We start from the raw sequence: 23,131 nt of genomic DNA, 5'->3' as shown, positions 1-23,131 counted from the left end.
ACTCCCTAAGGTGGTTTAAATAATTAGCATCTAATCTGGAAAACCTTATTCCAAAATGTAGAGGTGTAGTTACTTTTTCCACAAAATAATCCTGCATTTTTTTACATTTAAAATCAGAGGTGGGCAACATCTGCCCTGTTGTGGAACTATATGTCCTGCAAGACTGACATTTGCAAGCATGACTCCTAGATGCAGAGGCATGATGGGACTTGTAGCTCTGCAACAGTAGGAGGCCACAGTTACCCACCCCTGATTTTGATTATGAGAATAAAAGACACCATGTCATTTGTATGCGTCACCTTTATTTTTAGACACTGAATGCAGACCCAATGCTTGCCTGTTGAAAAAGTCAACATTTTCCATGGGATGTACTTGCCTTTTCACATGACTGTATGTGGTAACCAGATGGGAGTTTTAAACCAAGCTAGCCATAGGGTATTGGAGGAGCATCATTCCAACAAGAAAGTGAATTTTCTCCATTCCCTCTTATAAATTATAATACAAAATATTACAAAAAGATTTTGGATGTAAGCAGGGATTAAATTACTCTTGTATTATCCATAGAAAATAAAAAAGTCCTTCTTTCTATGTACATATGTATAAAAAGCTCTGGCTGGGTAGACCATTCAAGTGAAGGGCGGCCCCGATGCTCCATTGAGAGAAACTTTTCGGCCCTTGCTGGTTGAGTGCCCATTGTGGAGGGAAGGGGCAGGAGGGAGTTCAGTGTTGGAGCTTGGAGAACCCTGGCAGGGAGTTGAAGGGCTGGGTAGAGATGAGGAAGTGGAGGGAACTGGTGCTGGGCTGTTAGCCTTGTCACTGGCTGAATCCCCTTCTGAGTTTGTTGCTCGGTTGGGCTCCTGCAGGCTTCTTGGGCGGCTAAATCGTAATCTTTTGCAGGTCGGCTGCACACGATACTTGAGAGGCAGTGGTCCTGTCTAAATAGCAAGGTGGAGATGTGAGTAAAGAACAATCACAAAATAGACTAAATTAACTACACCCCAATTACTTAACCTGATCAAGAAAATCATTTCACATGTACAGTAAAACCTTGGTTTGAGAGCGTTTTGCAAGACAAGCTAAATTTTGAAATACACTTTGACTTGCTCAACAAGTAGCGTCAAGTCACAACTGAGTATAAAAGAGAAGAGAGGTGCCGCGAAGTGTGACAATATGGTTACATTTGATGAAGGTACAACATTTAGCAACTCACATGGTTGATGATTTAAACAGGCACATCCAAGTATGCAGGTAAAGCTGTCCACATAGATTATCCTCTGCACTGCCATTGACGTCATCCCTTCCACGCTGTGCACCACAAGCGTTTCAAGTCTTCAGATCGCTCTACCGCAGGGTAGTCTTTCCGGTCAAGATTGCAGATTGATAGCAGTGAGAGCCAGTGAAGGACAGCTTTACCCCAGATGCCTGCATACTTAGATGTGTCAGTTTTAACCATAAACCATGCGAGTTGATAAATGTTGTACCTTCTTAAATGTAACCATATTGCTACACTCTTAGAGGTGCCTCTCTTCTCTTTTATACTCTGTAGCTCCTGCTGGATTTTGCTTCTAATCCCCTTGTAGAGGCTGCCATTTGTAAATGGACATTTTATGATTAAACAACCTATCACATTGCTATAATCTTTTTATATGGACTATAAACTGAAGGATTTGTGAGTAAGTGGTTGTGGAACAAATCATCTGAGTTTCCATTATTTTTAATGGCAAAATTTGCTTTGATATACAAGTGCTTTGAATTACAAGCATGTTTCCGGAGCAATCCAAGGTTTTACTGCAAGTCAAAAATCCTGTTTTAGTAACGTCCAAACAGGACTCAAGAAACCCAACCCTGCCTAGCCCCATACCATTCCCAACATATCTTTCATTTTGTACCAGTCAATACAAGAGTGATCATAGACAGGGAGGGTCCTGAGTCCTGTGATACACTTCAAGAGAAGGATTTTACAGGTAAGTATAAGATCCTATTTCCTTTATCGTACATGACAGAACACAGGCTTGGCCAATTCTTAGATCAGTTAAATAACCAAAAGCAACATAATGAGGGGTGGGCACTGCAACAATGGCTAAGGGGTGAAAAAACAAAAACAAAGGTCTTTCCCACATGAAGCTGGTATCTGCTGATGCCTGGACATCTATCTAGTAGAATTTAGGAAACGTGAACAGAAGACCACCTTACAGACGAGAGCTCTCATACAGGACAGTGTCAGACTCACCAATATAGGCTGGAGCCAAGGTAGACTAGTCCAGCTCAAACTACATCCAAACAGTGGAAAGCAATCTCCTTAGGATGCTTAAACATCCTGCTTATGATGGAAGGAAAAGATCACCATGTGCAAAGAGGTGGTCTGAGACCTCAGAAGATCTACATCCTTGTGTAGCACAAGGAACAGCTCCTTACAACATAAGGCCCCCACGAAACCTACAAGCTGAAGTAATGGCAAAAGTAAGGCTACATTATGAGTAAGGACAGAGAAAGGATGCACCTGCATGTAGATCTAAGGGGCAGTGCGGTCCCCTGCAGTGCAAGAACCACGCACGGAACGCACCTTTCCCACACTATGTTCTGGTGTGAATCAGTCCTGAGGTATAGAGAGATGCAAATGAAATGAAGATGGGTACATCCCCTAACATCCTAGCATTTAACTCTGGGATATTTTGTCCGGATCTATGAGGAATTCAGAACCTATCCACATAAGTTTTATAACTTTACCAAAAAGGCAGTGTCCACCTTTGACAGCTTACCAATTATTGTTGGACCACATCTGAAAAGAATAAATACCAACATGAGGATGTAATGCCGCGTACACACCATCACTTTATGTGATGAAAAAAACGAGGTTTTTAAAAACGTCAATTTCAATGACCGTGTGTGGGGGAAAACGTTGTTTTATGTCTTGTGAAAAACGACAAAAAAAAATTGAAGCATGCTTCAATTTTTTGTGTCGTTTTTCAAAACGTCGTTTTTTGTTTCACAAAAAATCACCGTGTGTAGCAAAAAACGACATTTAAAACAACGTTTTTAAACCCGCGCATGCCCAGAAGCTAGTTATGAAGTGAGCTTCAATGGAAAAGAGTGGTGAACGTAACCTCGCTTTGCTAGAGCATTGTGAGAAAAACGATGGTGTGTAGGCAACGTCGTTTTTGAAAATTGAAGTTTCAAAAACGTCGTTTTTTTACTTCACAAAAAATTACGTTTTTTTTTCATCACATAAAGTGATGGCGTGTACGCGGCATAAGAGAACCAACATGAGAAGGAATACCAACATTTCAGGAAGAAAAGGGGAAGTGTAATTTTCTGCTGCTAAACGCACTGCAGCCATTAGCAGCTAGACGCATTGTGCGTTTAGCTGCAGTCGACCCTAGATGCAGCACTTTCCTTCTTTTCCTAAATTCAGCTAAACGGTCTGCAACTAAATGTTGCTAATGGATATGCATCAATAACATGATTACTTTACATTTGGAGTCCAGCTGCTTTTAGAAAAGTTTTCTAAATGCAACTAAACTCTGTAGCCTATGCAGTGTGACTTGCCTGACTATACACTGACTGGGAGACCCTGAAGATGGGAGGGCAAGTGCTTAAGGGATTGTCGAATTTCCCTTAGCTCCCAAACACTGATCAGGAGCTGAGCTTCCTCCAATAACATATCCCCTGAAAGAAAGGATCCAGGACTCCGCCCAGCCTAACAGGCAGGTGTCCATTATCATTACCTTCCAAATCACTGGGATAAAGCACCAGGTTGATAATCCATAACCTCAGAGCCATCATTATCTTCTGTAAATCCGGGTACTTAGTCTGTTTGTCCTACACCACCAGAACGATTGAGTAGCAACTGTGTGGAGTAAAACTTGGCATAAAAGGACTGCCACCATAAACTGAAGAAACAAATCGAGGTGAGCACCTTATCCTGGAAAACCTGAGACGAGGCCATGTCCAATGCTGGGATCCAATGCTGACTTTTGAAAGGTTCAGAATCTGACCGATGCTCTGCATAGCCTGCACACATTGGCTTGAAAGGGTCTGTAACTAAAATATGAGGGCTATGGAGGGCCCCCAAAAAAAAAAAAAACACATTGCTAAACACCATCTAATTTATCCTGCTTCTAAGGTGTCAAGAAGCTCAGGACAATTGACCAAGCCAATAAACATAAAATAGATAAAACATAAATTTCAATAATAATAAAAAGACAACAGCTATATGCTACCAAAAAGCCTGTGCCAATTGCTCCTTCAGGCCGGGTTCACACTGGTACGACAAACGCTCCGACATTGGGAGTTAATGTCGCATGACGTGTAAAAATCAATGTTTTCCTATGAGAGCCGTCTTCAAGGGGAGTTACAGACATTGTTATGTTTATTAAAAGTCAGCAGCTACAAAAAGTGTAGCTGCTGGCTTTTAATAAATATACACTTACCTGTTCCACGGTCCAGCGCCACGTCACCTGGAGCTTCGCTCCTCTGCCCCCCTTCTCCGCCGGCATCTCCATTGTAACTGTGGGCACCCGGCCGTGACAGATTTTGGCTTCACGGCCGGGCACTCAGTGCGCAAATGCGAACGGCGCAGCGCTCCCTGAGTGGACAGGCGATCGCCTGGGACCTGTCACGTGTCCCAGGTGATCACCTACAGGGAGGGGCCGCCAAAAGGCGATATGACATATCGCCTAAGCGATCCCTGGGCGGAAGGAGGAAGTGGGACAGGAAGTCACACTCCTACTGACTCCCACTCCCCCCCAAAAAAATGACATGCCAAAAGTGGCATGTAAGGGGGCGAGGAGTGGTTTAAGTGGAAGTTCCACTGTTGGGTGGAACTCCGCTTTAACTGGTCCGACACAAGTCGGGCCGACTTTGAAAATGCTCTCTGTACTACTTTGGTCCGACTTTGATCCGACTTCAATGATATTCAATGGACTGAAGTAGGATAAAAGTAGGATCCTTGTCCTAACTATTCGACTTTTGACATCAGACATGGTGATTACACCATGGCATTAAAAAGGAATTTATCTCACACTGGGATTGTTTTGATTGATTAAAGGACAAGTCATACTATCACAAAGTCAGAGCAAAGTAGCATCCTTTTCATTCAAATCGGATGGATGTAGGACCAATGTAGGGCTAATGTAGGACTGATGTCACAGAGCAAAGTAGGATGAAAGTCGTATGACGGTCATATAATATCAGTGTGAACCCAGCCTCAGGAGTAACAAAGTAATTTGTTTGGCATCATGCAGGCAAAAAAATGCTCTCATATTCTGCTTGTACTCCTCCATGTGTGGGGGGAAGGGACCATTGCCAGTACCTGGAGGGGCACCAGCATCAGAGGCGGGGTCTACTGCATGTTTCTCATGACTGGCAATGTGTCCAAGAATGGACCCGAGTCTCACAGTCCTGTTGGATTTCACAACAAAACAAAAAAAAACAAGAAACCACAACAGTTCAGAGATTCAACAAAGCAAACACGTGGCAGGACCACACATTGAATGATGGTTTATGAGAAGATACACAACACAGTTTACTACTCCTGTCAGATTGCACAAAAAATAAAAAACAAAAAAACCAACCACAGTATGTCATTATATTCTAAATTAATAAAAATAATACGACCTGGGCAGCCTTAATGTCCAACCTCTTTAGTAAACGGTAAGGCTTCATGTACACTGCAGCTGCTAAACGGATGTTAAAGCAGTTGGGCATTTCTTTTCAGCAGCCCCTTAACTCTCCTCAATGTAATCTTATCTGTACATGTACACTCAGTCATTTAGAGGCAGCTGAGTTTACTGGCATTTTTTTGAAAGCAGATAAATCACGTTCAGGACGATAGTTTACTGGCATTTCAAATGTCAAATGCTTGTAACTGCTTGTAAACTCATGTAAAGCTGTAACCCGAGTTTATGCACATCACAGATCTGGTGTACAGATTACTGGGCATAGGCATGAGCTTGATGTTCGAGTCGAACACAAGTATTACCTATATAACAGCTGTCACCACAAAAAGACAGCAGTCGGCGGGACGCCTTCCATTGAGGAGAATTTATTGTTCAGGTCCGTCGACGCCGTGATTGAAGATGGATGGACATCGCGGGACATTTTTTTTTAACGTCTCCTGCCGTTTTTACTTTTTGGTGACTAGGTGTGGGGTGGGGGGGGGGGGGCTCAAGAAGGGGTTCAAGTTCCTGAATAACTGGGTCAAGTTTTCAGTCGGTTACCGGCTCTTTAGCAGGGACGGACTGCACCTAAATGGGGAGGGTGCAGCTCGGCTGGGAGAGAAGATGGCCGAAAAGTTAGAGGGACTTTAAACTAGGCAACGGGGGGAACTTGCCTAAACTGTGCTCATTGCTAGAAGATATTTAATAGGATAAAATCCTTGGAACAAAGAACACAGAGGAAAAAAATGGGAGTGCTTTAAGAGCATACTGAAAAAAAAGGTATTGGCCAGTGCATGCCAATGGGAAATAAATTTAAAAGAGCCAATAAAAGTCCTGGGTGGCTTAACTCCAATGTACATAATATAACTGAGTACTAAGATTTGTAGGTAAAGTTGATCCAGGGTAAATCCGATTGCCTCTCGGGGGATCAGGAAGGAATTTTTTCCCCTGCTGTAGCAAATTGGATCATGCTCTGCTGGGTTTTTTTGCCTTCTTCTGGATCAACTGTGGGTATGGAGTTGGGTGTATGGGATTGTACTGTGTTTTTTATTTTGTTTGTTTATTTTTTTGTGGTTGAACTGGATGGACTTGTGTCTTTTCTCTTCCGTTCATGGACGGACACAGCAGCATTGACCTTAGGGTTATATATCCTTCCTTTCAGGAGAGACTAGGCAGAAAAAACAGCACTTCAAGTGTTAAAACACTTCTCTCAGTACAGCACCTCCCAGGGGGTGGGTCCCCCGGGTACATCCCACTCTCTGGAACATCCAGCCTCAGTTTTTTTCTGCCTAGCGTTAGGAGAAGACATGGCCCTTCTGGAACCCATGTGCTCTGGAGATTTTTTGCGATTTTTCGCTTTTATTTGATTTTTTCCTGCATTTTTGGATCCTGGGATCTACAATCAACTGCTGTTGATTGTAGATGTCCACGACATGCCCCGTTGCTCCAGAGTCGGCCGGTGAGCTATATCCTACAGGGCACACATATGACCGGTCTCTATGGCTGTGTCACAGTGTGCCGGGCCGACAGCCATGCCATATCTACCTGCGGACGTTGGGTCTGTCTGGAATGCCTCCAGCCGGTGGTCGCAGGATGGGTAAGTAGTATCCCCTTGCCTCGGCAGGGTGGTTCGGCTGGTGCATTCCTGGGGAGGTCGACTGAGGGTCCGCCCTGCTTTCCTCTCTCTCTTCTTCCCCGTTCTGGGTGGCAGCTGTGAGGTGGGGGGTCCACCTGGGGGGGCTCTGCTGCTATGGGGTGCTATTGTTTTTTATTGTGCTTATGTGCTGTGTATGCTGGACAGTGTCTGCTGTGTGTTACTGGGTTTTTTAAACACGTGTACAGCCGCCATTTTACCGGTGACACGGTTCTATATATCGGCGGCCATTTTCTTGTAGCCCACATGCTGTTTTTTCTGCATGTCGGCGGCCATCTTGGAAAAGTTTTGGCCTCTAGTGTCTGGAATAACTGCGCCAAAGCCCGCAGCATACTTCCTGAGGGACAGCACAGCACGGACAGCGCTCTCAGCTCTGCAGCAGTAGTACAGCCTGTTTTTGGGTGGTGAGTCCCCTGCTCTCTGTGACAGCCGGGAGGGTGGCCTGTGGGTCCTGTTCTGCAGTACTAAGGCGGCATATATAGGTGGGTCAGCATGGAGTCTGAACCGGAGGTATCTACCCCAACCATGCCAGAGTTAACCATTAGTGCCCCTGCTACTGGTTCTGTCATGTCAGATGATGCAGACTTAAACCACACGGACAGTGAGGATGACTCTGCTTCAGGGTCAAAGCATGATAAGGAATTTGTTGGAGCTCTTATCACTGCGGCGGTGCGGGACACTCAAAAACTTGAGGATTTGGCGGAGGCATCAGACATGCCAGTCCCTTTTGGGTTCCGCAAGCCACCCCGCACCACGAAAGTGTTTCCTTGTGTTCCGGACAAACTGTTATACAAGGAATGGGAACGGCGCCAGAAAGTTTTTGCAGTACCAAAATACGGTCCATTACCCTTTTGAGAAGGACTTTTTAAAAAAGTGGGTTTCTCCTTCATCAGTGGACCCTCCGGTGTCCAGGCTGAACAAGGCCACCACGTTGCCTGTGGAAGGGGCTCCCGCATTTAACCACTTAACGGCCGCCGCACGACTATTTACGTCCGCAAAATGGCACGGACAGGCAGATGGGCGTATATATACGTCCTTGCCTTTCCGCGGGTCGGGGGTCCGATCGGGACCCCCCCGCTGCGTGAGGCTTACCTCAGGGAGCGATCCGGGACGACGGCGCGGCTATTCGTTTATAGCCGCTCCGTCGCGATCGCTCCCCGGAGCTGAAGAACGGGGAGAGCCGTATGTAAACACGGCTTCCCCGTGCTTCACTGTGGCGGCGCATCGATCGTGTCATCCCCTTTATAGGGGAGACACAATCGATGACATCAGACCTACAGCCACACCCCCCTACTGTTGTAAACACACACTAGGTGAAGCCTAACACGTTCAGCGTTAACTCCCAAACTGCAACTGTCATTTTCACAATAAAGAATGCAATTTAAAATGCATTTTTTGCTGTGAAAATGACAATGGTCCCAAAAATGTGTCAAAAAAAAATATCGCTGATCGCCGCCATTAGTAGTAAAAAATTTTTTTTTTATAAAAATGCAATAAAAATATCCCCTATTTTGTAAACGCTATAAATTTTGCGCAAACCAATTGATAAACGCTTATTGTGATTTTTTTTACCAAAAATAGGTAGAAGAATACGTATCAGCCTAAACTGAGGAAATTTTTTTTTTATATATGTTTTTGGGGGATATTTATTACAGCAAAAAGTAAAAAATATTGAATTTTTTTCAAAATTGTCGCTCTATTTTTGTTTATAGCGCAAAAAATAAAATACCACCAAAAGAAAGATCTATTTGTGGGGAAAAAAGGACGCCAATTCTGTTTGGGAGCCACGTCGCACGCCCGCACAATTGTCTGTTAAAGCGACGCAGTGCCGAATCGCAAAACCTGGCCTGGGCATTTAGCTGCCTAAAGGTCCGGGGCTTAAGTGGTTAAGGACCCCGCAGATAGGAGAGCCGAGGCTGTGGCCCGCTCCATATTCACAGTGGTGGGGTCAGCGGTGGGGCCGGTTTTGGCCGGGGCTCTGGTGTCGCAGACACTTACCGAATGGGCCAAGTCCCTGTTGCAGGAGCTGGAGGCGCAGAATGCTTCCGAGACCTGTGTGGACCTGGCCGACCAGTTGGTGCAAGGCCTAAAATTTGCCTGCGAGTCGGCCCTGGATACGCTCCCTTTGCTCTCCAGGGCCTCCACCTACGCGGTGGTACTACGCTGCCTTGTGTGGCTAAAGTGTTGGTCTGCGGACCAGTCCTCTAAGAAGGCCCTGGTGGATTTGCCTTTTAAGGGTGAACGGCTTTTTGGGGCGTCCCTAGATGACATCATAAAAGATTCCACAGGCAGTAAGAGCACTCTGCTCCCGCAATCTGGGAAGGGTAAGGAGCCTCGCCATAAGCAAGGGCCCTCATTTACTACCCCCAAGCGTTTTTTTTCGCCCGCCAAGTGCGGCAGGAAAAAGTTTCCAGGGTGCTAAGGCGTCCACTGAAGGGCGACCCTGGAACCGCAAGCCCAACAAGCCTGCCTCCGCATGAAGGTCTGCCCCCGCCAACATCTCGGGTGGGGGGGGCGGCTTCGCGAATTCGCGGCTCGGTGAGGTCTCTTCTTTCCGACCGTTGGGTTTGCGAAGTAGTTTCCTCGGGGTCCACCAAACAGATTTTTTTCCCTCCAACCTCCGGCTTCCTCCGGATCGCCTGAAGGATCTGTCAGGGGCTGTCCAGGATCTGCTGGTCAGGGGAGTGATTGTGCCGGTTCCCTCAATGGAACGGTTTCAGGGGTTTTACTCCAATCTGTTTTTTGTCCCCAAGAAGGATGGTGTCCGTCCAATCCTGGACCTCAATTGCTTTGTCAAAGTGCAACAATTCAAGATGGAGTCGAATCGCTCAGCAATAGCAGCGCTCCATCAGGGGGATTTCCTAGCATCCTTGGATATCAAGGACGCGTACCTGCATATCCCCATATGCGCAAAACACCAGAGGTTTCTGCGTTTTGCGGTCGGGGAGGACCACTTTCAATTTGTGACCCTCCTGTTCGGCTTGGCCTCAGCAGTTTTCACTAAGGTGCTCCCCCTGATTCTGGCCCTGCTGCGGCAGCGCAGGATCTCTATCGTGGGATACCTGGACGACCTTCTTCTGAGAGCTTCCTCAAGCTCAGAGTTAGAAGAGGACGGGTCTATCACCTGTCAGACCCTCCGAGAATTCGGTTGGCTACTGAATATCCAAAAGAAGTCAGTTCTGGTACCGTCTCAGCGGCTGGAATATCTGGGGTTAGCCCTGGATTCCTCAGAGGCGAGAGTTTTTCTCCCAACGGAAAAACTACAGACACTGCAATCTGCGGTGCAGCGGTTGGCGAACCAGAAATGGGCGTCGCTTAGCTTTTGCATGAGAGTGCTGGGTCTGATGGTGGCCTCTTTAGAGGCAGTTCCATATGCCCAATTCCACACCCGAGTGTTGCAGAAAGAGATTCTGTCACGTTGGAACAAGCTTCCTTCGTCTCTGGATTACCAGATTTGGGTGATGGTGTGGTGGCTGACATCTCCGGTACTTCGGACCGGAAAATCGTTTCTGCCGTGTCATTGGACAGTGATCACGACAGATGCCAGCCTCTCCGGCTGGGGGGTGTCTGGGGTGTCCAGTCAGCCCAGGGGCGCTGGACTTAGGAGTCCCGCCTTCCAATCAATGTACTGGAGCTCCGAGCGATCAAGTTGTGTCTCTCCAAGTGGTCTCTGGGTCTGCAAGGCCGACCGGTCAGAATCCAGTCCGACAACGCCACGGCCGTGGCGTACGTCAATCATCAGGGGGGCACATGAAGCTCGGCTGCAGCGACGGAAGTCGCGCACATCCTCCGGTGGGCCGAAAGTTACGTTCCGGCTCTGTCAGCGGTGTACATTCCGGGGGTGCTGAACTGGCAAGCCGACTACCTAAGTCGCCAAAAGCTAGACCAAGGAGAATGGTCACTACACCCGGACGTGTTTCAAAGTCTGTGCCAAAAATGGGGCACTCCAGACGTGAACCTTCTAGCGTCCTGTCTCAATCGGAAGGTGTCACGGTTCGTGATTCAAGAAGCTCCATTTGAGGACATTCGGAAGATTCCTTTGTTGACTCTGTCCCAGAAGGTGTTTTTTCTGGTAGCAATTACCTCGGTCAGACGAGTATCTGAACTGGCAGCCTTGTCCTGCAAGGCTCCTTACTTGGTCATCCACAAGGATAAGGTGGTGCTGCGGCCGCAGCCATCATTCCTTCCAAAGGTTGTTTTTGCTTTTCACATTAATGAGGACATCGTTTTGCCATCCTTATGTCCTCGGCCGAAAAACCTGAAGGAGGCCACTTTGCATTCCTTGGACGTGGTTCAGGCCCTATGGGTGTACTTGTCTGCTACGGCTCCGTTTCGGAAGTCGGACTCACTGTCCGTGTCTGTGACTGGTCCTAAGAAAGGTCTGGCGGTCTCGTCGGCCACCATTTCTAGGTGGATCAGACAGGTCGTGCTCCAGGCCTATAAATCCATTTCTCTGAGTTCATGGACGGACACAGCACCCACCCCTCCTTTGTTTGTACTGCTTGTTTACGAACTGAGGCTGGATGTTCCAGAGAGTGGGATGTACCCGGGGACCCGCCCCCTGGGAGGTGCTGTACTGAGAGAAGTGTTTTAACACTTGAAATGCTGTTTTTTCTGCCTAGTCTCTCCTGAAAGGAAGGATATATAACCCTAAGGTCAATGCTGCTGTGTCCGTCCATGAACTCCGAGAAATGGATTTTACGGTGAGTACAAAAATCCTATTTTTTCAACCTATGTAACAATGTAACTATGTATGTAAAAATGCATATAAAAGCAAAAGGAAAAGGCCTTTAAACAATACAATACAAGGCAGAGGGGTCATTATCAGCATTCCAACTTTACAAAGAATGCAATGAAAAATGATTAGGACAGCTAAGATAGAATAAGAAAGGCACATAGTCGAGACGTGCGGCATGTGACGCACGCACGCTGAGGGAGGGGCTAGACCGCGCCATGTCTGAGGCCAGGGAAGGGAGGATGAAGCGATCCGGAAGAGCCATGGCAAGCCGTCGGTGTCAGCGCAGCATGAGAGGCTGCAACGCCGACAATTGATCGCTCGCCCCTCCGCATGAACCATCGCGGCAATCTCCCCTCATCTACCGCCGCCAGGAGCTGATTTTGAGTCGGGAAGTAAGTGACAACGGAGTGGTACCTGGATCAGCCAAGGATCGGCGGTCACCCACTCGCACCCACACCCCCTCCCCGCGCTCCGGAGAAACTAGGGCGGACCAGGTAAAGTAATCACAGCTCTTTGGGTAGAAGTAGTCCACGCTGACGTCCCACACTCAGACTGAGAGAAGATGAGAACAGTGGAGTGGTAAGAAAGAACAGATCTGTATAATTTAAACATTGCCTTTTAAGATGGATGTATACGATAGGTCTGAGGTGTTTTTGACCAAGATACGAGTCCCTGACTGTTATTAACAGATTGACCCACCAGTTATACATGTGAGATGAACTACTTGTCATAACTTCATGTGTTTAATAAATGCTGCCTACGTTTCCTAGGCCTAATATGGATCTTGCTCTCTATTGTGAACTAAGGGCTGTGCTATGAAGGAAGAGCCCTTATTAACCCCTAATGGTAAAAATAATATACGAGGGCTACTGATATTAAGCTGTTCATTGATTTAATGCATGGTTCTGTGCTTTGCTCCCTCTCCTGTTTATACCTCTATGTGCTCCCCTATACGGCTTGAGCAAAAAGCCCTGACACGTGCATGGGCCACTGAGGGTTGCGAGGGGGGAAGGGAGAAGGAGGAAGGAGAACCAGATTTTTCTCTTTTCCTCTCTTTTCTATTTTTTTTTTCAACATGGCCACTCTTTACATGTACTAGTGATTGGTAGCCGGAACACGCCTGGCTTCAGGGGAAAGTATTGACCACGGCAGAGACCAGAGGTCAGAAGGATAAGAGACTCTGGGGTGGGGGGTCTGTCTTAGGGCTGGAAGCCCTTGGGGCTGTGAGCAGTGGAAGTGCAGCCCCCTAGATGGGAGAAGCCCTAGGTCCTTGGGCGTGTGATCAACACCCTGGTGCCTCCCAATAAGGGCTTAGAGCAAGCCCGGTGGAACCAATTGATGCTAATTTATGCCCGAGGGGCACTGGAATACTCCACCTGTTCTCATAAAACAAATCCCTAACTTTTTCAAAACTGGGGAAACGTATAAGAGCCAGGAAAAAAAAATAATATGAGCAAGATAACAAGGGGTTCCGCCCCAAAGATCCCTAAGGATAAGGCTGCCACCAGCACAATAAGACAATACTTGACCCAGGAAGGGAGCGCTAAAAGTCCTGGCACTTTAAAAAAAAAACAGAAAAAAAGGGGACGACTAAAAAAGGATCTGGGGAACTGAACCCCCCTAATACAGATACATCGACAGAAGGGGAACAAGACACGAGCCACATGGAAGAATTAAGAATAGATACACAAGCCCCATCAAAGGGAGAAATGAGTATCATGTTAAGGAAATTGGAGGAGGCAATAAAAGCTGAAATCAGCACGCTGAGAGTAGATATAAGTCATCTATTGACACGGGTAGAGGAGACGGAGGTAAGGATGGAACAACAAGCCTCGGAAATAAACCAATTAAAAGAGCAATATTTTGCAATTAAACAGAACCAGAGGAGGCTACAGTATCGCTTAGAGGATCAAGAAAACCGTAATAGAAGAAAAAATTTAAGAATCCGCTCAAAGAAGAAAGAGGGGAAAATTTAAGGGATATTATGAACACCCTATTTCTACCCATCTTGGTAAACGACACTGAGGACCACCTTTAAATAGAGCGAGTACACCGCATAGGAAGGGCAAAGAACCGAGAGAGCGAGTGGCCAAGGGACATAATAGTCAGATTCAGATTTTACGAAGACAAAGCTGAAATCTGGTCAAGCCTAAGAAGAAAAGCACCTCTGAGCTATAATGGAGCAGAAATTCCGATTTTTACAGACCTGGCCTGGGAAACCTTGGCACGGAGGAGACATCTGAAACCGCTTTTGGTACAGATGCGGTCACTGGAGATTGAATACCAATGGGGCTTCCCTGCCTGCCTTATCGGGAAGAAAGACGGAGTATCGGCCAGATTAATATTCCCTGAAGATCTTGAAGCATTTTGCCATAAATTAGGCATCCTGGTTTTAGAACTACCAGAATGGATAGAATAGATTGCAATGCTCTGAATAGATAGGAGTGGGGAAGTTCGGGTGGGTCATGGGAGCAGGGGGGGGGCGGCTTGGGGGAGAAAGGGGAGATGAGGGGATTTGGGATCTACTCCCTTGGTCCCAGGCCCCCCATCTTGAGGGGAACTGGTGAGGGGGATGGTGCGGTCTAAGATCTACCTCAAGACAAGAGAACCTGTGGAAAATGGGAAACGAGACCACCCACGGTTCAGAGGCCAGGTCGAGGCCTAGGACGGGGGGGGTAGGGGGGGCTGCGGGCGGAGGGAGATGGGGATGGGAAGGTGGCTCTCAGTGACTCTATAAGTAAACAAAGGGCAACGCCCGAGTAGGAAGCTATGGTAGAGATAACGTTTCTGTCATATAATGTTAAAGGGTTAAACTCTGCAGGGAAAAGACATAAGATCTTAGAAGAGATCAAACGATATAGAGCGGACGTAGTCTTCTTACAGGAGTCCCACTTGACATTAGATTCAAATGTTAAACTATATTCTCCTATGTTTCCAACGTGGTTCTATGGGGATTCTATCTCTAAGCGTGCTAGGGGTGTGGCCATTGGATTTGCGAGAGGGATAGGGTTCGCCCTAGAGGCGAGGTTGACAGACCCGGAAGGAAGGTATTTATTCCTGAAAGGGAATTTAGGGAATACTGTATATACCCTAGCAAACATCTATGCCCCCAATACAAACTCAATTAAATATTGAGATAGAATCCTCGGAAAGTTGAAAATTTTTGCGGAGGGTCATATGATCTTGATGGGGGATCTCAATTTATGTATGAACCCGAGTGACGACAGTACGTACCGAGTGAAGGAGACAATCAATGTGCAGCTAAAAAAATTTAAGCGAAAGATGCATGATGTCCAGTTGCTGGATGTTTGGAGGGTGCAACACCCAGATACACAAGACTACACGTTCTTCTCCCCTCCTCACGGAACACACTCTAGGTTAGACTACATTTTGGTGGATCACAGGTTATTAGATAAGGTCACTGAAACAGAGATCGAAATTATGACTATATCGGATCACGCCCCGATAACGATGAAAATCAAGACATCGGCACAAATTAATCAACATTGTGGCATTTAAATGAAAATCTGATACGAGATGAAGAAGGGGCTGGAAGGGTGGAAGAGGAACTCAAACAATTTTTCTTAGTGAATGACACAGAAGGGATCTCAAGTGCCACTCTCTGGGAGACGCATAAAGCGTATATCAGAGGGATAAAAAAAGAGAGAAACAGGAAGTTTAATACCTTGGTTAAAGAAATAGCGAACCTGGAACAAAAACACAAAGAACGGGGACTAAAAGAGACGTACCTTAACTTAACGTTAAAGAGAGTTGAACTTAAGGAGATCTTAGAACAAGAAGCAAAGAAAAGCTTAAGCAGCATCGCCAGAAAGAGATACTTATGGGGAAACAAACCTAGCAAACACCTCGCCAAAATGGTCCAAAAAAAGAAAACTAGAAATTATATCGAGAAAATTAAAAGGAAAAACGGGGACTTGGTATACACAAACAAGGATATTGCAGAAACATTTAAAAACTACTATGAGGAGGTTTATACGATTAGTCAGAAAAGGTCAGAACAGGAGAGAAAGAGGCTAAAACCCGAGACTTCCTAGAAAAGGCAGGACTTTCGAAGATTGAGGATATAGAAAGATTAAACATGGATAGACCGATAACTGAAGAGGAAATTAAAAATGCTTTGAAAAACACAGCAGTTGGGAAAAGTCCAGGCCCCGATGGGTTTACTGTACTTTATTACAAAAAATGTAGTAGTATCCTAATACCAAAACTGTGTAAATATTTTAACGGCCTAGGGTCAGAGTTTGAAACTAGTAAGGAAGCGCTCGCCGCCTCGATAACAATTATCTTAAAAGAGGGGAAGGACGGTTCACTCTGCTCAGGATATAGACCAATTTCGCTATTGAACACGGATATAAAGCTCTTTGCGAAAATTCTAGCTGAGCGATTAAAAGGGGTCATGCGCCTATTGGTCCATCCTGATCAGGTGGGGTTCGTCCCCGATAGAGAAGGCAAAGATAACGGGATAAGAGCACTTCTTTTACTCCAGAAGATAAGGGAAAGAGAGTCCCCAGGTCTATTCCTGTCAGTGGATGCCAAAAAAGCATTTGACAGGGTAGACTGGGGACTCATGATGCAAACCCTTGAAGTGATGGGAATGGGGCAGAGGCTGATTAGATGGATTAAAACACTCTACCATCATCCATCGGCAAAAATTAAAATCAATGGCACATTCTCGGAGTCTTTTGAAATGAAGAATGGGACACGACAGGGATGCCCTCTTTCTCCCGTTCTCTTCATCCTGTTTCTAGAACCGTTATTAGCCACGATTCGCAATGACCCCGATATCAACGAGGTCAAAGTGGAGGATGAAGAACATAAATTGTCAGCTTTTGCCGACGATATCCTATTCTATATTACCAACCCCCTGAATACAATCCCCAAGTTAACTAAGCTACTACAATACGGAGCCATTTCAAATTTTAAGATTAATGTAACAAAATATTAAACATAAATTTAAATAAAAATGAAGAGGGGATGTTGAAAGGGATTTGTGTTTTCCCCTGGACAAAATAATTAAAATACCTAGGTATTAAATTAGCCAACTCGGTCAAGAAGATATATAAAATAAACTTCGTGCCTCTGCTAAATGAGGTTAAAAATGACATAAAAAAAATAACAAATAGACCTATCTCTTGGACAGGACGCATAAATACGGTGAAGATGATGCTTGTACCAAAAACACTTTATAAATTCCAATTGATCCCTATAGCCCTACCTCAACAATACTTGAGAATTTTAAACTCATTACTTATGAACTATGTGTGAAAAAATAAAAAACACAGGATTTCTCTTTCAATATTAAAACAAGATAAGCAATTGGGGGGCCTGGCTGTGCCTGACATAAGGAAATATCATAACGCAGCGGTTCTGTCACGAGTGGTAGAGTGGGCCAGGGATAGGCAAGGGAAAAGATGGGTGCAAATAGAAAAAGCACAAGCTAAGGCACAATTAAGTAGCATAATTAGGATACCTGAACAATTTAGAGCACTTAGAGCCAAATTCACGTAGGGGAGCGGTGGCGTAACGTATCGTAGATAGGTTACACCGCCGCAAGTTTTCATCGCAAGTGCCTGATTCACAGAGCACTTGCGATGAAAACTACACCCGCGGCCTCCGGCGCAAGGCGGGCCAATTTAAATGGGCGTGTGCCATTTAAATTAGGCGCGCTCCCGCGCCGACCTACCGCGCATGTTCCGTTTCCGAACTCCCACGGTGCTTTGCGCGAAGTGACGTCATTTTTTCGAACGGCGACGTGCGTAGCGTAATTCCGTATTCCCGGACGGCTTACGCAAACGACGTTATTTTTTAAATTTCGGCGCGGGAACGACGGCCATACTTTATACAGTAATACGATTGCTGTGTAAAGTTAAGGCACCAAAAAAAACGACTAACTTTGCGACGGGAAACTAGACTAGACTCTGCTTGCTTTGTTAGGCTCAGCAATGGCAAACTGCTGCTATCATCTACAAGGATCCCCAGGTCCTTTTCCATCCAAGATTACCCCAGAGGTTCTTCCACCAGTGAAGGTGGCAATTCATAGTTTTGTCACCCAAATGCATTATTTAAAAATTTTCTACATTGAACCTCATTTCCCATGTAGTTACCTACCCCATTAATTTGTTCAGAACTTTTTGCAAGGTTTACATATCTTGCGGAGAAGTTATAAAAGACAGGCAGAGAGAGAGAGAGAGCAAGAGACACAGACAGGTAGAGAAAGACGCACAGGCAGAGAGAGAGAGAGAGAGAGAGAGAGAGAGAGAGACAGGCAGAGAGAGAGAGAGGCACATGCAGAGAGAGAGAGAGAGAGAGAGAGAGGCACAGGCAGAGAGAGAGAGAGAGAGAGAGAGAGGCACAGGCAAGAGAGAGAGAGAGGCACAGAGAGAGAGGCACAGAGAGAGAGAGAGGCACAGAGAGAGAGAGAGGCACAGAGAGAGAGAGAGAGGCACAGAGAGAGAGAGAGAGAGAGAGGCACAGAGAGAGAGAGAGAGAGAGGCACAGAGAGAGAGAGAGACGCACAGAGAGAGAGAGAGACGCACAGAGAGAGAGGCACACAGAGAGAGAGAGAGAGAGAGAGAGAGAGACGCACAGACACAGAGAGAGAGAGAGGCAGAGAGAGAGAGACACACACAGACAGAGAGAGAGAGACAGGCAGAGAGAGAGAGAGAGAGAGACACACACAGACAGAGAGAGAGAGACAGGCAGAGAGAGAGAGAGAGACACACACACACAGGCAGAGAGAGAGAGAGACACACACAGGCAGAGAGAGAGAGAGACACACACAGGCAGAGAGAGAGAGAGAGACACACAGGCAGAGACACACAGGCAGAGAGAGAGACACACAGGCAGAGAGAGAGACACACAGGCAGAGAGAGAGAGACACACACACAGGCAGAGAGAGACACACACAGGCAGAGAGACACACACACACACACACACACACGCAGAGAGAGAGAAAGATACACACACAGGGAGAGAGAGAGAGAGAGAGAGAGAGAGAGACACACACAGGCAGAGAGAGACACACACACACACACACAGGCAGAGAGAGAGAGACACACACAGGCAGAGAGAGAGAGACACACAGGCAGAGAGAGAGACACACACAGACAGGCAGAGAGAGAGAGAGAGAGAGAGAGAGAGAGAGACACACACACACACACACAGGCAGAGAGAGAGACACACAGGCAGAGAGAGACACACACACAGGCAGAGAGAGAGACACACACACAGGCAGAGAGAGAGAGACACACACAGGCAGAGAGAGAGATAGAGAGGCGGAGCAGCAGCAGCAGCACTAACAATGAGCTCCTGAAACTTCACCACTTTATACCTTGTAATGGGCAAAATTGAAGGACAAAACCAGGAAAATTGAGACTACACACAAGAAAAAGATTAACAAAAAGAAATAACGCAACGAAAAGAGGAGAATAAAGACAAAAAATGCAAAACAACAAGACCATCTAGCAGACAAGTATCCAGCATGAGAGAGCATCCAGGGCTGAAGGACTCAAGCAAACAGACACAAGGTAGGACAATCCTGCTATAACAGCAAACACAGAAACATATAGAAAATATCATTTACGCAAACTTCTGCACTTAAAAATGGAACAGCAGACAGCATATATGCCAGACACAGACTTCATTACAGCTAAAGCCAGCAGGGGGTCTGAGGTCTTAGGCCGGGTACACACGGACAAACATGTATGGTGAAAGCGGTCCGTCGGACCGTTTTCACCATACATGTCTGCCAGAGGGCTTCTGTACGATGGTTGTACACACCATCGTACAGAAGTCCGCGCGTAAACAATACGCGGGGCGTGTCCGCGGTGTCGCCGCGTCGATGACGCGGTGTCGCCGCGACAATGACGCGGCGACGTGGGCGGCCCGCCTTTAAAATGCTTCCACGCATGCGTCGAAGTCATTCGACGCATGCGAGGGACGGCGGGCGCCTGGACATGTACGGTAGGTCTGTACTGACGACCGTACATGTCCGAGCGGGCAGAATTCCAGCGGACTGTTTTAAAACAAGTCCAGGAATATTTGTCTGCTGGGAAAAGGCCCGGCGGGCAAATGTTTGCTGGAATTCGGCCCGCTCGCGCCCACACACGACCAAACATGTCTGCTGAAACTGGCCTGCGGGCCAGTTTCAGCAGACATGTTTGGTCGTGAGTATGGGGCCTTAGAGATTGTTTACTCAGAGGGAGAAAAGAACAAACAAGTAAAGAAAGCCATGAAAAAAGAACAAATTAAGCAAAATCCAGAGACTCTGCTGATTTCTCCAATACTGAAAATGGCAGAAAGAAAACGGATTTGTTATTCCATACTGAGAATACTGAAGCCTGGCATACAGCTTTCTGTAAATATTACAAGAATATTACAAAGGGAGGTATCTGCATGGGCAGACAGATCAAGGTCAGGGATGAGGAATACAGTTGTGTTGTACTCACCCTAAACATTTATCACAATGGCACCATCATGGCACAAGGCATTGAGGAACAACTAGAGGAGTTTGAGCATGCCTTCCCCCTAATGAAAGATCAAGCCAAGGATTTAAAAACTACAGACAAAAATGATGAGATACAGATGGCAGCAAAGACATTGTCCATGGACATGCCTGATGTCCCCTCACCCAACATGCTCAGAGATTGCTTATCTCACCTAGAAAGAGATTTTGTACAGTCCAAGGAGCAGCTCCAAAGACAGTTGGGTGACAATGGAAATGCAAATGACCGTCTGAGGGAAGAGCTGAATACACTCAAGTCTGAACACAAGTCTGCGCTACTAGAAATACGATCCACAATGCAACAACTACAGCAAGATAACAACCAGTTGAGAGAAGAGATAAATATACTAAAATCACAGATGATACCCAACAATCAGGAAACAGAACTAAAAAGGATGGTCTGTCCAGACAAAGTGCCCATCAACAAACAACAGACGGGTGAGACCCATCAACCTCCTAAAATTAATATTACAAAGCCCAGCAACAGCCAAGACAACTGCAAAAATCCAGAAACCCCAAACAAACCATCAAAGCACAAGAACAGGCAACAAAATCCTGAAATTGTCTTAATAATAGACTCAAACGGGAAATACCTCAACACTAAACGGCTCTTCCCAGGAACAAGAGTCTCCAAAATTCACTGTTTCACAATTGAACAGGCAACAGGAGTCATCAACAATCCATATTTCACTAACCCCAAACATATCATCATACACACGGGCACAAACAACATCCAGGAACAACCGCAAGTCATTGTGGACAAATTATTGCAACTAACAGAGACTGCCCAACAAAAATTTCCACAGTCCAAAGTAATTCTGTCCTCCCTTCTTCCAAGGAGGGACATGCCAAACAACATAATCGAACAAATCAATGCAGAGCTGGCAGACAAAACCAGGTCAAAGCCTTCCATTCACCTGGCAGAACACCATTCTATTACGCCCCAACACCTCTATGACAACAAACATCTGAACAAACAAGGGGTCAGTCACCTGGCAAGAGAATTCAAAGACATTGTTCTTGAGAGAACTCACAACCCTGAACATGGCACAAACCATTCTCAGACAGACAGAATTACAACTGCAAGACCCCAAACCTCACCACTAATACAATACAACAATACACCCAGCCAAAGAACTGGACCACGAAGATGGCAAGAATGGAAACCACCCACCTCAAGATGGATATCAAGACCACAACAGAGCAGAGAAAAGGAGGAGGAGATACTAACCCTCCTCAGCACATTATGCAATGATGTGACTGAGCTAAAAAAGCAAAAAAGACAAGACGATGACAACCACCTATAAACCGGTTGGTCCCAAGAAATTCACCCATTACAAGGTATATAAATATATAATTAAAAAATGACATCATTAGTAATCAGTAGCTGGAACATTCAGGGTCTGAACGCTTCAGCCTTCGGATCCAAAGTAAATGATGCAGATTTCACGCAAAGACTATATGAGACGGACATACAAATCCTCCTGGAAACATGGACCAGGGCACAGGATGAACCATCAGTACCTACTGGCTATAGGGAATTCTCCGTCTCCGCACAGAAAGATAAAAACATCAAACAGGGCCGATGTTCAGGAGGAATACTAGTCTGGTACAAGGAGGAGCTACATGGGAACATCAATGCAATCAAAAAAGGAGAGAGCCACATCTGGCTAAGAATAAGCAGCTCCATCCTCACCTCCCAGTCTGACATCTACCTGTGTGCAGCATACATTGCCCCAGCAGAGTCTCCATATTTCAGACCAGACACCTATGACATCCTACAAAATGAGGTCATCCACTTCCAATCCCTGGGACAAGTGCTCATCTGCGGAGACCTCAATGCCAGGACAGGAAGGGAAAAGGACTATACAAGTTCTGATGGCAACACATACATACTGGGCCATGCAAATTACGACCAGAAGTCCATACAGAATCAAAGAAACAGCTATGACAGTACAACCAACAAAAACGGAAGAAAATTGCTGAATGTGTGTCGCAGTCTGGGCCTCTACATCCTCAACGGCCGTACCAAGGGAGACTCTCTAGGAAGGTACACATTTAGCTCCCATGTAGGCAGCAGTGTGGTAGACTATGCCATCACAGATATGAACCCCACACTCATCAATGGTTTTACAGTCACCCCACAAACACACCTATCAGACCACAACCAACTACTGCTATACATCAAATCTTCTAGCAAACCATCACCAAAACTCCACCGGGCGTCTCTCCGCAACCTGCCACCATCATTTAAATGGTCCAAACAGTCTACCACAAAATACAGAGAGGTAACCGACAGACCCGACATTAAAAAACAGCTTGAAAACTTCCAAAACACCACCTATGAGATAAGCCCACCAGGTGTGAACCAGGCAGCCAAGTACTTCCATAAAATACTACACACCATTGCAGAAACAGCCCAGTTGAGAAAAACCAACTACAGGAAACCATCCAACAAACAACCCAATAAATGGTTCGACAAAGAATGCAAAGCATTAAGGAACACCTTACGGACCGTCTCCAATAACAAACACAGAGACCCTGACAACGCTGACCTA

The 23,131-nt window shown here is 46.1% G+C and overlaps 1 protein-coding gene across 2 annotated transcripts in view; it reads right to left on the bottom strand.

Moving 5' to 3' along the window:
• Window positions 1–282: 282 nt before the first annotated feature.
• The window catches only part of PCGF2 (polycomb group ring finger 2), a 268,388-nt gene continuing 245,539 nt past the window's right edge, over window positions 283–23,131 (bottom strand). For both annotated transcript variants that reach the window (XM_040329734.1, XM_040329733.1), the window contains one exon: window positions 283–935. In XM_040329734.1, coding sequence (XP_040185668.1) covers window positions 627–935 — 309 coding nt within the window. In that variant the 3' untranslated portion in view covers window positions 283–626. The remainder of the gene's footprint in view (window positions 936–23,131) is intronic.

Source organism: Rana temporaria, chromosome 12 (genome assembly GCF_905171775.1).
Source record: "Rana temporaria chromosome 12, aRanTem1.1, whole genome shotgun sequence".
Lineage (NCBI taxonomy): Eukaryota > Metazoa > Chordata > Amphibia > Anura > Ranidae > Rana > Rana temporaria.
This window is presented reverse-complemented; position numbering and strand designations above follow the sequence as displayed.